The sequence below is a fragment of the Acartia tonsa genome, chromosome 14 (assembly GCF_053477335.1).
Source record: "Acartia tonsa isolate MP-2025a chromosome 14, ASM5347733v1, whole genome shotgun sequence".
NCBI classification, from domain to species: domain Eukaryota; kingdom Metazoa; phylum Arthropoda; class Copepoda; order Calanoida; family Acartiidae; genus Acartia; species Acartia tonsa.
The window spans coordinates 34,430,239-34,444,374 of record NC_137273.1 but is presented as its reverse complement, the minus strand read 5'-3'; the positions used below and the strand labels follow the sequence as shown (position 1 = coordinate 34,444,374).

General features: G+C 37.5%; 1 protein-coding gene across 6 annotated transcripts in view; it reads right to left on the bottom strand.

Moving 5' to 3' along the window:
• Nucleotides 1-540: 540 nt before the first annotated feature.
• Nucleotides 541-14,136, bottom strand: part of LOC145306509 (uncharacterized) — an 84,489-nt gene continuing 70,893 nt past the window's right edge. For 2 of the 6 annotated variants that reach the window (XM_080148647.1, XM_080148649.1), the window contains exons 20-24: nucleotides 9,124-9,214; nucleotides 8,315-8,378; nucleotides 7,469-7,578; nucleotides 7,031-7,069; nucleotides 541-6,114 (exon numbers count right to left, since the gene is read on the bottom strand). In XM_080148647.1, the coding sequence (XP_080004773.1) occupies nucleotides 6,030-6,114; nucleotides 7,031-7,069; nucleotides 7,469-7,578; nucleotides 8,315-8,378; nucleotides 9,124-9,214 (389 nt within the window). In that variant the 3' untranslated portion in view covers nucleotides 541-6,029. The remainder of the gene's footprint in view (nucleotides 6,115-7,030; nucleotides 7,070-7,468; nucleotides 7,579-8,314; nucleotides 8,379-9,123; nucleotides 9,215-14,136) is intronic. The other 4 variants (XR_013875035.1, XR_013875032.1, XR_013875033.1 and 1 more) reach the window with 4 other exon arrangements.

Below are 14,136 nucleotides of genomic sequence, written 5' to 3'. Positions count from 1 at the left end.
TGGACTATTTTTATATGTTTTACATATTTCCCCATATCTTGGGTATTTTTGGTCCGATTTTCAAACTTATTTGCGATGACAGTATCAAAATATTTTTTTCATTGCATTGTTATGCGCATCTAGTCCTATGTATTGTAAATTTGTAATTTTCTTTAACCGTCGTTAATGTTATCATACAAAATAAAACAAAGTTTCGTGTTTATTTTTTCCAATAAATCTATTCTTGATTTTAATCAATACACTTTAAATCTACTTGTAGGTATTCCCATCCATGATTTTTTGTGCTTCGCTACTTATGGATGTTGCCATTCTTGTTTCTTTATAATTCACCAGGTCCATTAATCCCTCTGAGACATCTTATTTCAATAGCTAAAATATTTTTTCTCAGCTGCTATCAGATAAATTACTGAAATTTTGTAAAATAAATTTTCCGTCAATTGTTTAGTAGCAAATCTAATCTATAATTAGAAATGTCCATCCGAGCTCACCCATACACGTGAATTTCCTATAAATATCTGACAAATATATATAGATATTAAATAATTCATATAGTTTTATTATAATTTAAATTTATAAAACATAACATTTAATAAACATTTATATATAATAATCAGTTCAGATATATCGTTTCACAAAATACAACTCTTTAAAACAAGGGCGAAAATTATCTAAAATTGTAAAACCAGATTTGTTGGACCCGAGGGGTCGTAAGCCCAGGTTAACAAAACTATTTTTAATTTTACATTTATTATTTTATTATTAATAAAAATTGTCTGTAATACGATACGATACATAATATTTCAGTACGGCTCAGAACCGTTTTAAATCAAGCGGATAATTATCGGTCTCCGTGACAAACTATAAAAACAAGGATGACAACATCCATAAAAGCGAAGCGCTGAAACGGTAGGAAAAACGGACATTAACACTTGTATAGTGTCTGAACTGAATAATCAGAATATAAAAGTATCGAAAGAGTCGAAGCAAAATTTAAGTAAATTTGTGTAATTTGTGGATAATGTTTATGGACATACTTACATTTTTAGGACTTGATTATAGAGTTGCTTCGCTTAAATATTGTTCTTTGTTGTCCCAGGAATCAATATACCAAAAATCAGATCAAACGGATAATTAGATCACATAAAAATGTGTTGTTAAAAAAGTAGATAACAACATGTTTAAAATGGACGTACGGACATTCTGGTAATGATTATAGAGTTGCTACGCTTTCTAAATCGTACCTAACTACTACAGGAATCATCATGCAAAGTTTGAAATCGATAGGACAATTCTAACATACCTAAATTAATGAATAAAAGCTATCTAAACCCCGAACAAACATTTTATGCAAATCTGAATTTTTAAAATAGCAGCTTTATTATTCATTTAAGATGATTTTACAATAAATATGAAATTTAGATGCCTCTTTTGGTTACAAAATTCCACTGTTATTTTTTAATTAATCAGCACCAATAAAGCACAAGATCTCAAAAACAGCATTTGGGGATAAAACTGGTAAACAAACATATTATGCAAATCCAAAACAAAGCAAAAAAAAAGGTTTTTTGGCACTTTTCTCCTCTTTTAAAGATTGATTATGATTAAATAATAATTTTTAAAGGGATTTATGCATTAATTATTATGAAGTATAGTATAAGGTAGAAATTAATGATTTTTCTAAATAAGAAATGTTTGAAAAAAATAAATTCGATCCCTATCACTTTAGAGGACAGCTGCTGACCCCCAGTCTTATGGATGAACCTAAATACATGTTAAAGATAAAAATTACCCTGAAAATTTTACAAAAATGTTTTTTGGTGTGTTGAAAAAATCTATTTTAAAATCTTGATTTTGGGGATGATTACCTTTAAGATGCCCCTATTGGTGGTGGTGGTGAGCCAAATGTTATCAAAGTGCATGTCCATGATGACAACTTATATATTAAACTATGATCCAATTTTTGTAGTTATAGCATCCTCCAGCCCAGCATTATTAAAAAAAAAGAATTGCAATTTTATTTACTTCAATTCATAAGGTGAATACTGTAGTTTTTAGAAGATTGTTATATTTCTTGTCGGGAGGCTCCATTGGAGGCTGCTATGACTACAAAAAATGGTACATAGGTTAATAGAAAAGTTGATGTAATGGGCATGTACTTAGATAACATTTGGCTCACCATCACCACCAACAGGAGCATCTGAAAGGTCATCATCCTCAAAATCAAGATTTTAAAATGAATTTTTTAACACATAAAAAAACATTTTTGTATAAATTTCAGGGTAATTTTTATCTTTAACGGTATTTAGGTTCATCCAGAAGACTGGGGGTCAGCAGCTGTCCTCTAAAGTGATAGGGATCGAATTTATTTTTTTCAATCATTTCTTATTTAGAAAAATCATTAATTTCTACCTTATACTATACTTCATAATAATTAATGCATAAATCCCTTTAAAAAATATTATTTTATCATAATCAATCTTTAAAAGAGGAGAAAAGTGTCAAAAAAACTTTTTTTTGTTGCTTTGTTTTGGATTTGCATAATATGTTTGTTTACCAGTTTTATCCCCAAATGCTGTTTTTGAGATCTTGTGCTTTATTGGTGCTGATTAATTAAAAAATAACAGTGGAATTTTGTAACCAAAAGAGGCATCTACATTTCATATTTATTGTAAAATCATCCTAAATGAATAATAAAGCTGCTATTTTGAAAATTCAGATTTGCATAATATGTTTGTTCGGGGTTTATCTCGGACGGACGTACGGACCGACCCTAATTATAGAAAAGCTTCGCTTTTAAAAATAGTTTGAATTTTAACATTGATGTTAATTCTCATACTTGATTTTCTATTTTAATTGCTTATATATTTTTTTGATAATTTAATTAAAGTTATTTTGTATAAAAAATCATACAAAAAATCTTTGCAATTTAAAGCTAAATTGTAAAAAATATAGATTTTTCTGTGAAAAAATTTGATTTGAGGGCTCAAATTTTGGGCCATTAAAACTGGTAGGTATAGATTTTATGATTCTCATTTTATTATTTACTATAATTTTTCTATTATACGAAACAAAACATGATTTTTCAATATGGCTCTAAACCAGTTATAATTTGAGCTAATTTTACATGTATTATCTGAACAGGTATAGAAAAATACACAAACAAATATTTTGACAATATAATAAAAATTTAGAGAACTTTTTTTGCATTATAATTACCAGATAGAGAGGGAAAGTAGAATGGCGGGGAAAAATCAATTATTAATTTTGTTTAAGATAAGCTTATGTTCTGTCCATTATCCTCTCCCGGAGTTCAAGGACGTCTAAGCTATTTTTTTTGGGGGGGGGGGTGGTACAAAAACTAAATATGGGGGGTTATTCAAGTTTAGGGAGGGGGTGAAGGGGAAAATGACACTTGACAAGCACACAACATATACATGCGGGAGGGGGGGGGGGGGTAATTACCCTCATTACAACCCATTCACCCCCCCCCCCACCCGAGAAGTCCCTGCCAATATATCACTGGTAATTATGAATAGCATACAGGTACACAGAGGTATGACAAGTAATTTATAGCGCATTCTTATTAGGGTTGGGCCGGATATCCGGTTTAACCGATTATTTGGCCGGATATCCGGTTTAACCGATTATTCGGCCGGATATTAGGTCATTTTCAATATCCGGCCGGATACCGGATATTAAAACTATCCGGTTATATGATATCCGGCTGGTTTTTTACGCCGGATATCCGGTTATCTGGCCGGATATCGAACGTTTGCCAGATATCCGGCCGGAACCGGATATCCGGGTTTAGAAATCAGCCGGATATCCGGTATCATGTATCCGGCAAAAAAAGTATCCGGCCCAACCCTAATTCTTATTATTACAAAAAAAATATATTCAGTAAAAAAATGACGTTCTATTATCAACACACGATAACTTTCAACCTTTACCAAAAAGGGTAGTTGCACGAAATGCATTTAAACTTGAATTTAGTAAACTGCATATTTTTTTCCTGTTTGATATGGATTAGGCCACATTTATAGGGCATATATTTGAAAGAATTTAAATTTTCTATCATGTGGTTTTAAAAATATCAAAACTTGTAAATCGTATTCTTGTGATATTTTCACAAAACGGCATGACGACCAATTTAGTGATTTGAAATTGTTTGTTATTTATACAAAATCAGTTATGTTCAATTTTTCAAATAACAGTTATTTATTGCATCGTATTATAGACAAATTTATTAATTTTATGATTTTATGGGCCAGGAATAACAAAGCTGGTATTGATTTTATGATTTTTATTTTAATATTCATGGAAAATTGTCTATAATACGATGCTATATCTGATTTTTCAGTATTAGCTGAGAACCGGTTCTTATCCAAGGGATATTAATCGCCGGTTTCGAAGCCATACTGGAATATTTCTTATTTCTTATTCCTTTCATTCATTTATTTTTTCAAATATTTAGAATAGTTTTCTACCCAATTGGTAATTTACATTTAGAAAGACATAACTTAGATCACATGATTTTGCATTTGCCGCTAAAATTAACCAATCAGGTGTCTTCCTGTAAAGTATCAGCTTATTATTGGATGACAAAGGAGATCTGTGATTGGTTCATTTTAGCGGCAAATTATAAAATTGTGTCATACACGGAATTTATAGAAACACAGCAGTAAATCAAAAACGATGGAAAAATAGGTAATTAATCCTTTAAATATCTATTCCTGTAGTCACTGTAAGCATTTAATATAAATGCTTAGCCTATAAAGAGTTTAAAATTATCTATTTGTTTTTCCAACTATGTATATATATAGTGTCAACTCCTATAAAATTTCCTAGGCTAGCCTGGAAGTTTGTGTTACCTTAGCCTTAACCTTATATAAAAGAAAATTTTAACTTAATAAACCTTTACTCCGAGGCTAGCTTAAGAAATTTTATTGGATTCGGCCCTAAATTTTTTGACAGAGAGGAAGCGAGGGGAGGGGGGGGGGAATACTGGACTGTAAATTACACTGGCACCCAAAGATTTGTAACAACGTAATCTAATTAATTGGCTCAAAACTTTGGGTACTTTATCGAATCTTGATAGGTTAGGTAGATAGATCATGTTAGCAGTGTCTCAACTTTTCAACAAATAATTCTGATCTAAAAAAGGTTAACTTTTATCATCATCATTGGGGATATATATAAATGTACCCTCCATTGTCTTATCCCCATGCCTGAATCCAATGGTGCAAATAATTAAAATTTACCAGGAATCTTAAGGGGTAAGAAATGGACGATAAATTAATGTACATTCACAATAATAATAAACAAAAACATTCCTTGTGTGGATTTATGTAAGTGGCTATAAAGTTTGAACACTACTAGTTTGCAAAAAAAACCTTACAAATCTTGTAAAAGTACCCAGAGCTTTTAAGCAAACGAATTAGATAAAAAGACTCTAAAAACTTTGGTTACCGTCCAAAGGCCATCCTCCCCCCCCCCTCGCTGAAAATTTCCTAACATAGGAATTTTACCAAAAAATTAAAAATATTTTTATTTCACAGAAATTATAAAAGGTATAGGAGTGATCAATGATTGATATTGATGTAATCAAGAAATATTATCAGGTGCAGAAAAATGTTCCTGGGATCGATTATCTCCAAATATTTAGGAACTTTCAATTCTGCTAGCGGCAAAACGGCTGAACGCATACATTATATTAGCACAAACTTTTAACCAACTAAGGAAGGCCTCTCACTACTATGGAACAGCCATTACCCAATGATGCACATTTGACCCGCAGCGCTCATAAATGCGCGAAAAAGAATTATTTTCTTGTGCATCATTGAATTTTGAGTATTCCAGATAATGCCGCGTATAACAATGTGCGGGCAAGACGTGCACTTTCAGCCGTAAGACAGCCAGCAGCCTCCAAGGTTCATTGTTTTTTTTTTATATCCGATCCCAGGAACATTTTAATCTAGAACTACAGCAGATCCAAGATATGATATATTCTTGTATAAAGATGGAAAATATTATTGCATGACCAGCGCAGCCATAAGATTGACCATCTTCTGGCATTTCACAATGAATTGATTGGCTTGTGTATATGCCTCATCTAGCAAATTTTATCCTTTCAAGTTTTTTTTTAATAAGTCAATCTCACTAATGGATATTTAGAAAACGTGGATGTTTTTGTTAATGTTTTCAATTTAGGTTGCTAATATAGTCCTCAGATATTGGTCAATACGGTCCTCCATGACCAGGGGAATGGTTTGTTTAAAATAATATGGGGAAATTATGGCGCCAGCTGGAAGAAATGTTTTATCAAGGTTTGCGAGAATCTTTCACAATATCCACGTTTTCTATATCCATCTTCTCCATTAATTGTGTTTATCATAGAGATAAATCTGCTGAGATGGGTTTTTAAAAGATGCCGCGTTTTTTCTCGACATTTTTTACGCTATGAAAAACAAGCGCGGCATTCGCGAAATCTAAACAGAGTATACAACTTAAGAATTCAAAATTTTAAAATTATTATTTTAGCCATTTGTATAATGTCTAATATAGCTCTAAAAAGATATATTAATTAAAATGCAAATGGATTTAAGATAATTTGTTTTTCTTTAAAAAAGGCTGTACCAACAAAAGTGAAATAATTAAATAAATAGTTGTATACTCTGTTTAGATTTCGCGAATGCCGCGCTTGTTATTCATAGCGTAAAAAATGTCGAGAAATAACGCGGCATCTTTTAAAAATCCATCTCTGATCCAAATCTTGCTTATGAAGCGTATGATTACGCGGCCAAACCATGCGAAAGTTCTAGTACCAAAAGTCGAAGACAACCAAAAGAAAAAATTAGATCAATTTTCCCATCCTTAATCCTGCAACAATGTCGTACCCTCCCCCAAAATAGTTATAAACCTTCCCAGAATCTATGAAAAGCATACCCACACACAGATCATGTTACTTTTATATAAGAATTTGGAATAGTGTGAAGTATGAATTAGATTAAAAAGCTTTAAAGGATTTCCTGCAGTGTTTACGTCCTTCTTTGTGTACAGAAAATATCTCCTAGAATAAAATAGAAAAATCACACTTATCAAATCAGAAAGTCGGGAAAACTGATATTAACATATGCTGTATAAACAAAACATTCAATATTTAACATTTTGAAATGCAGTATATGCCTGATATGGGCATACTTACATTTTCAAACCGATAATCCGTATAATAAAGTAGGAGGATGTGTGTTTGTCTGTCTGAAGGATCAGGCTAACCACTTACCTCCCGGTAAGGTTTATAACTATTTTGGGGGAGGGTACCACCACCCTCCCAAGAGAAATCACAAAAAATCTTATCTTGTTTTTACATAGAGACTTGAACGCAACATATATATGTTACGTATCCTTTTTTTTAAAACAAACATTTAAAGTGCCACTAGAGGCCTCCAGGGGCGTAGCCGATAGTTACCTAAGAAGAGACTTGCAGGTTTTATGAACGCCAAGAATTTTGTCGACCTGGTGGTAGCTGGAACTATCTGGGATCTGGGTCAAAATTAGGGGAACCAAAATAGACAGAATCTGAAATTAAAAACCGGTTTTTTAGAGAGAAATATGTAGCCAACTCCCAGCTGGCACAACAATGACATCATCTAAAGGTAGCCAGGAAGGATGGGCTGTTTATTAGACTAGTCTCCAAAGAACTCATTCAATTCAGTAGTTATATAAATATCAAGCTTGGGCAAAGAAGATAAAGTATAGAATAGAATCCAGGTAGAAGATTCTGCCTGGGTAGCCAGAAATAAAATTGGAACTTTTGAAAGACCAAAAAGTAGAATTTCAGAAATTAACTATATATATTATTAAAATAAATGCCCTTTAATCATTTACTAAAAGCCAGAACGACCGCATCCAACACCCTTTCTAGAATACACAATGGATTAAAACTTTATATTATGTACAAAACCATAAATAAAATTATATTAACGTGAATTTCGTAAAATATATGTAATAATTATCGATATATTTTCTTTAAAAAATATTCTTAAGGTAAGTATTGTACCAACTGGACAACTGTACAGTTAAAGTTTGAGATAATATTTTTAATGCGCAAGAGTAACTTTTCTTCAATTTTCCAAGTGATATTCAAGGTTTTCAATTCTATACTTTATATTCTTTGATGACATCAGCTAGTAAGGAAGGGGGCAATGGGCTGTTTATTACACTAGTCCCCAAAGAACTCATTCAATTCAGTAGTTATCGAAGTATTCAGCTTAAGACAAAAATCCTTACTACTTTTTATAAAATGGTGACTTACCTTATGATCTTTTATGAGGTGTAATGTTTTTATTGAACTGTTGATTTCTTGATGTTGTAGTCTGTTACAATGTACTATTTATTTTACTACTATTACTAAACTATCGGATACGCCCCCTTCTTGCCTCTAGGGGCACTTGGGGTAGGAGGGGAGGGAGACATAAGTACGCTATCTATTTTCTAATGGGAGAGGGGAGTGAGACAAACAAACATCCTCGAACGACATTTATGCTTTTCACTGGGAGGTGAAAGGCCGTTGATGACTTAAAGACGCCCCTCCCCCCCCCCCCCCAGGATCTATCCGTCCTGGAGGCCCCAGGAGCCATACAAAATCCAGGTAAGTCCTGGTACATTTTTACATCCAGGTGCTTAAAAAGTGTTAAATCATACTCGTTATACCTTTTTGGCATTCCGAATCCGAAAACCGCAATCTGCCCAATTTTTGTACCAAAATCCGCAATTCGCAATTCATATTGCGGATTCAAATAGTTAATTTTGATGACTTTTGTAGCACTAAAAAATTTAAAATGTGGCATACAAAAACCAAAAAAGTATTTTATTGTTTCTTTTTGTATTTTATTTTCACAGTAGCTTTAAAGATGGGTTAAAAAAAGGCCGCTGTATGGGCTAGATTATTTTTAAAAAGACCTTCAAAAATATTGCCAAAATCCGCAATCCAAAATCCGCAAAAAAAACCCCGCAATCCACGGATTAATCCGCTTTTTTGGGGGGGAGGATTTTTGTAAGAATACGAATACGACCCAAAAATTGGAAGGATCGCCAACCCTAAAATAAACAGTAACATTCCTGAAGTCGTTTTGGAGAGGTAATGCATCACTAACTTTATCATTCGGGTACATTTGGAAATCAATTTCCTTGCCTATTTCTTCATCTTTTTCACCTAACATACAAATATAAACAATAAAGGGAATAGTAGCCTTCGCAATATTCCATAAAAGTGTGAGCAGAATTCCAGTCAAATGCGCTTATAAAGTCTAACTGTCTTTAATGTTGACCAAACGCATAGTATAATAAAACGCATATTTTAAAACAGTTTGACCTAATAAGCGCATTTGACTGATATCTTACAAAATACTTTACAGAATTTTGCAAAAGCTACTATTCCTTTTTTAAATAATCAGCAGTCAACTTACTATCTTACTGATTCTTCATTGACCCCTAATTTTGCAGAAAATTTTGCCTTAAGAAATTTCTGCTTTTTCCCAAAGCGTGACAAATTTAAATCTCAAGAGTTTTGATTTATCCACCCTCCACAATATTCATAATATATATAGATGGTCCATCTGACCCCATTTTTCGTCAAAATTAAAGAATAGTTATTTCTCGCATCGTATTATAAACAGCTTTCCGCGGATATAGAATGTTGTTGTTGTAGTTGTATTGGCTGTTCTTTGTCCGTTTCCGTTCCGGGTTGTCATCAGAAGGATGGTGGGGGGGCTTATGGTGGGGGCTCTGGAGGGGGGCGGAGGAGGGGAGGAAGACTAGTGAAACTTGGATGGGTGGAGAGGAAGGCAGCTACATGGGAGGGATTTAGCCAAAGGTCCATGGGAGTGAGATTTGTGGGATTATTTGGGCAGGAAAAGAGATGTTGGACAGTTTCTGGGGTAGGATTGGCGGGACAGGATGGGCAGTTGGGGGTAAGAGAAGCGTTGATGGAATGGAGGTAGCTTTGGAGTTTAGGACAATAGTTGGATCTTAATTGGGAGAGGATGGTTCTGTAGTGCCTGGGAAGTTGGGTCTCGGAAGGGTTGATGTCAGAGGTGGCGTGGTTGAGGACAGGATTTGGGGGGTAGGAATTTATGGCTTGGGTAACAGCAGAGGTGTGGAGTCTGGAGATTGTGGATTTGTAGTTTGTAGGAAGGAGGGTGTTGTCGGGTGAAAGAAAAGGTTGTAGGGTAGGAAGGAACATGGATTGAAGGGTGGATTTTTTGGATCTAGGGCCAGGGGGGGTTGTGACGTTGTGGAAGGATGGATGGGATGGACGGAGGGAGGAGGCCAGGTACTGGGAACATAACAGGGAAAGGTGGTTCCGTACTGGTAGGATTTTGGTTTCTTGGTGGAGGTGGCTGATAGGAGATTTTTTATTGGAACCAGTACAGATGCGGAGGGCTTGGTTTTGGAGGACTTGGAGTTTGTCAATGTTGTTTTTGGAGGTGTTAGGGAACCAAACAGGACAGGCATAGGTGGTGATGGGGCGGAGGAGGGTGTTGTAGGTGGTGAGGAGGGTCTCCTTCTGGTGGCCCCATTTGGTGCCAGCCAGACATTTGAGGATTCTAAGGCGGGAGGAAATTTTTGAGGAAATGGTGGAGACATGGGAACTGAAATTGAAAAAGGTGTCAAAGGTAACTCCAAGGATTTTAGGGGTTTTCTCAAGGGGAAGGGTGGAGCCGTTAATTTGGACTTGAGGATGGAGGTTGGATTGGTGTTTGCGGTCGGGAGTGAAGAGGGTGACAGTGGATTTGTTGGGGGCGATGGAGAGGCCGTTGGAGGAGGCCCAGTCAGCGATTGAGGAGAGGTGGGAGTTGATGGATTCAACTGACTGGGGGATGTCAGGAGAGGAGTGGAAGGAGTTAAGGTCGTCGGCATAGGAGGAGGTGAGGGCAGGGGGAATGTGGAGGGCATCTGCTATGTAGAAGTTGAAGAGGACAGGGGGAATGTGGGGGGCATCTGCTATGTAGAAGTTGAAGAGGACAGGGGAAATAACAGAGCCTTGGGGGACACCAGTGTGGACGATTTTAGGAGAGGCATTGGTGTTTTGGTAGGAACAGAAAGCCATCCTGCCACGCAAGTAGCAGGACAGCCATCTGATGATGTTAGGATGAAGGTTGGAGGAGGAGATTTTTTGGAGAAGGAGGTGGATGGGGATGCAGTCAAATGCTTTGGAAAGGTCGATGGAGGCAACAGTTGTGCGGCTGGGAGGGAGGTTTTGGTTGAAGCCATTGGCAATGGTGGTGGAAAGGTTTAGAAGGGAGGAGGTGGTGGAGTGGAGGGGTTTAAATCCGTGTTGTGAGTGGTGGGTGGAAAGGGATTGTTTTAGGTAGGGAAGGAGTAGGCGTTCAAGGACTTTTGCTGCAGGACAGAGGAGGGAGATTGGGCGGTAGGAGGTGGAAAGGTCAGGGGGTTTACCAGGTTTGAGGAGGGCAATGATTTTGGATAGTTTCCAAATGGCAGGGATGATAGCAGCGGAGATGGAGAGGTTGAAAAGTTTAGTGAGGTAGGAAATGCCATTTGGACCAAGGTGTTTGAGGTGAAGGATGTTAAGGTTGTCAGGGCCAAGAGTAGAGGAATTGGAGGAATTTTTAATTGCTTCAAGGACAAGGGCAGGGGTGAAAGGTTGGAAGTCTCTGTTAAGGTGGTTACGGCGGCGAATTTTGCGGATGATTTTTCTGGAGAAAGGGTTTGAAGTGTGGCGGGAGACAGAGGTGAATTGACTGGTGAAGGATTCAGCAATGTGGAGGTGGGAGGTGTGGACTTTGTTGTTGTTGAAGGAAATGGGTTGGTTGGAGGGAGGGGAGTTGTTTTTGCCGGAAAGGGATTTGAGGAGGGACCAGAATTTGGAAGGGTTTGTTCTATGGTCAGATTTAGAAAGGGTTTCTTGCCATTTTTTGTTGGAATGTTGGTTAACTATTGAGGAGATTTGGTCATTAAGGATTTGGATTTGAGGATCATGGGGGTTGGTTTCTCTTAAGGAGTCTCTTTGCTGGATGAGGGGTCTAGCAGACTGAGGGAGGGAGGGGTTTTGGTTTTTGATGAAGCCGGCAGGGACAGTGTGTTTGGAGGCAGTTTGAAGGATTTGGCGAAAAGTGGCTTCACCTTGGGAGCAGGAGGAAGAGTCAGGAAGGTCTTCAAAGAGGGTTTCGGTTTCAAGGGTAAAGGTGTCCCAGTCTGCTTTATGGAAGTTGTGGAAGGTTTTAACAGGGCGGGGGGTTCTGGTGATTTCAGGGAGGGAGAGGAGAATGGGGAGGTGTTCAGAGCGGAGGGTGGTGAGGGTGTGCCAGGAGAAATCAAGGGCAAGGTGGGCAGAGCATAGGGAAAGGTCAGGGGATGTGGGTTGGCCGTTGGGGGGAAGGCGGGTAGGGGAATCCTCGTTGAGGAGGCAGAGGCTGCTCTCATTGAGAGCTTCCAGCAGAGCCTCCCCACGATTCATGGCAGATTGGTCAAGGGTGATTGAGTTCCAGGCGGGGTTGTGGGCATTGAAGTCACCGACTAGGATAAGGTCATTTGGATTTTCAAAAAGGAGGTTAAAGTCAGGGGTGTATTGTGGGGGGCAGGAGGAGTGTGGGGGGAGGTAAAGGTTGATGATTTGTAGAGGGGAGCCATTGCAGGAAATTTGGATGCCATCAACCTCAAGGGGGCCATTGGAGAGGTGGTTAAGGTTAAGGTGTGTAAAGGGGATGTCTTCGGCAATGAGGAAGGCTATTCCTCCACCAGGTCGGTCTTGTTGATCCTTCCTGATGAAGTTATAGCCAGGGAGAGGTTTAGGATTGGATTTGCAGGAGAGTTTAGTTTCTTGGAGGCAGGTAATTGGGATGTTAAGGGTTGAAATAAGGTTGTGGAGTTCATCTTGGGTGGTAAGGAGACCATTACAGTTGAATTGGAGGATGAAAGGTTTACCAGGTGGTTTGCGGGGGGCAGGGGTGGGGGGAGGAGGGGGCGGGGGTGTTTGAGGGTGTGGTGGTGATGGAGGTGCTGTTGGGGAAGGTGGGGGAGATGGGGAGTTGGGTGTGGAGGGTGAGGGAGGGGGGGAATTTTGGGGGGAACAGGAGGGGCATATCCAGAAGGGAGAGTAGTGGGTGGAGGATGGAAGGAGGGAACATTTGGGGTGGACCCATTGGAGGCAGGAGTTACATTGGAAGGAGCCAGTGGATTTAGTAACACCTAAGGAACAGATAGGACATGGAAATTTGCAGTGTGGCCACAACCAAAAAAATACTGATACTGAAGAAAAAAAAGGAAATACTGAAAATACTGAATCCTAAAATAAGAAAAAATACTGAACAAAAAAATACAAATACTGAATAAGTATTTTTTTATATGATTCCTCATTTCAAAATTTCATATCATCATAGCTTTGTTATTAGTGGGATATTTTAAAGATCTTTTAATTTTGCCTCTTAGATTTTCTTGCACCAATTAAGCAGAAAATGACTGATAAATATTTTAAATGATTACAAAACTTAAATACTTTTTAGTTGAGTTAAGAGCATAGACGTCCAACCTTTTTTTTGGGGGGGAGGAAATTTTTTAAGGGGGGGATAATTCGCTTTTGGAGGGGGTAAAATGGCGCGCGAAGCGCACCGCAAATTTTTTTTTACCCCCCCCCCCAAAATTTTTACCCCGGGGGTAAAATTTGTTGTGGGGGGTGGGTAATTACCCCCCATGAAATCTGTTGGCAGTGGTAAATTTTGTTTACCCTCCCCAAAATTTACCCCCGGGGTAAAATTTTTGGAGGGGTAATTTAAATTTTATTAAATAGGTATTTAGTATTAAAAATGCGCGCGAAGTGCGCAAAAATTTTCTTTGTTCAGAGATTTTTTATTTTGGGGGAGGTATTTACCCCCCCAAAATTGTTTAGGGGGATGTAAATACCCCCTCCTAAATGGTTGGGGGTGCCGTAGGCACCCCTCAGGGTAGGGGTAAATTATGAATGGGGGGGGGTAAAATGAAAAATTTGTTTTGGGGGGGGGGTAATCGCCACTTTACCCCCCCCCTTGGACGTCTATGGTTAAAGGACGCCTGCAAGAAATAACACGCTTAAACTGCTGAAAGACTGCCACAAGAATACCCAATACCCCAAATTAT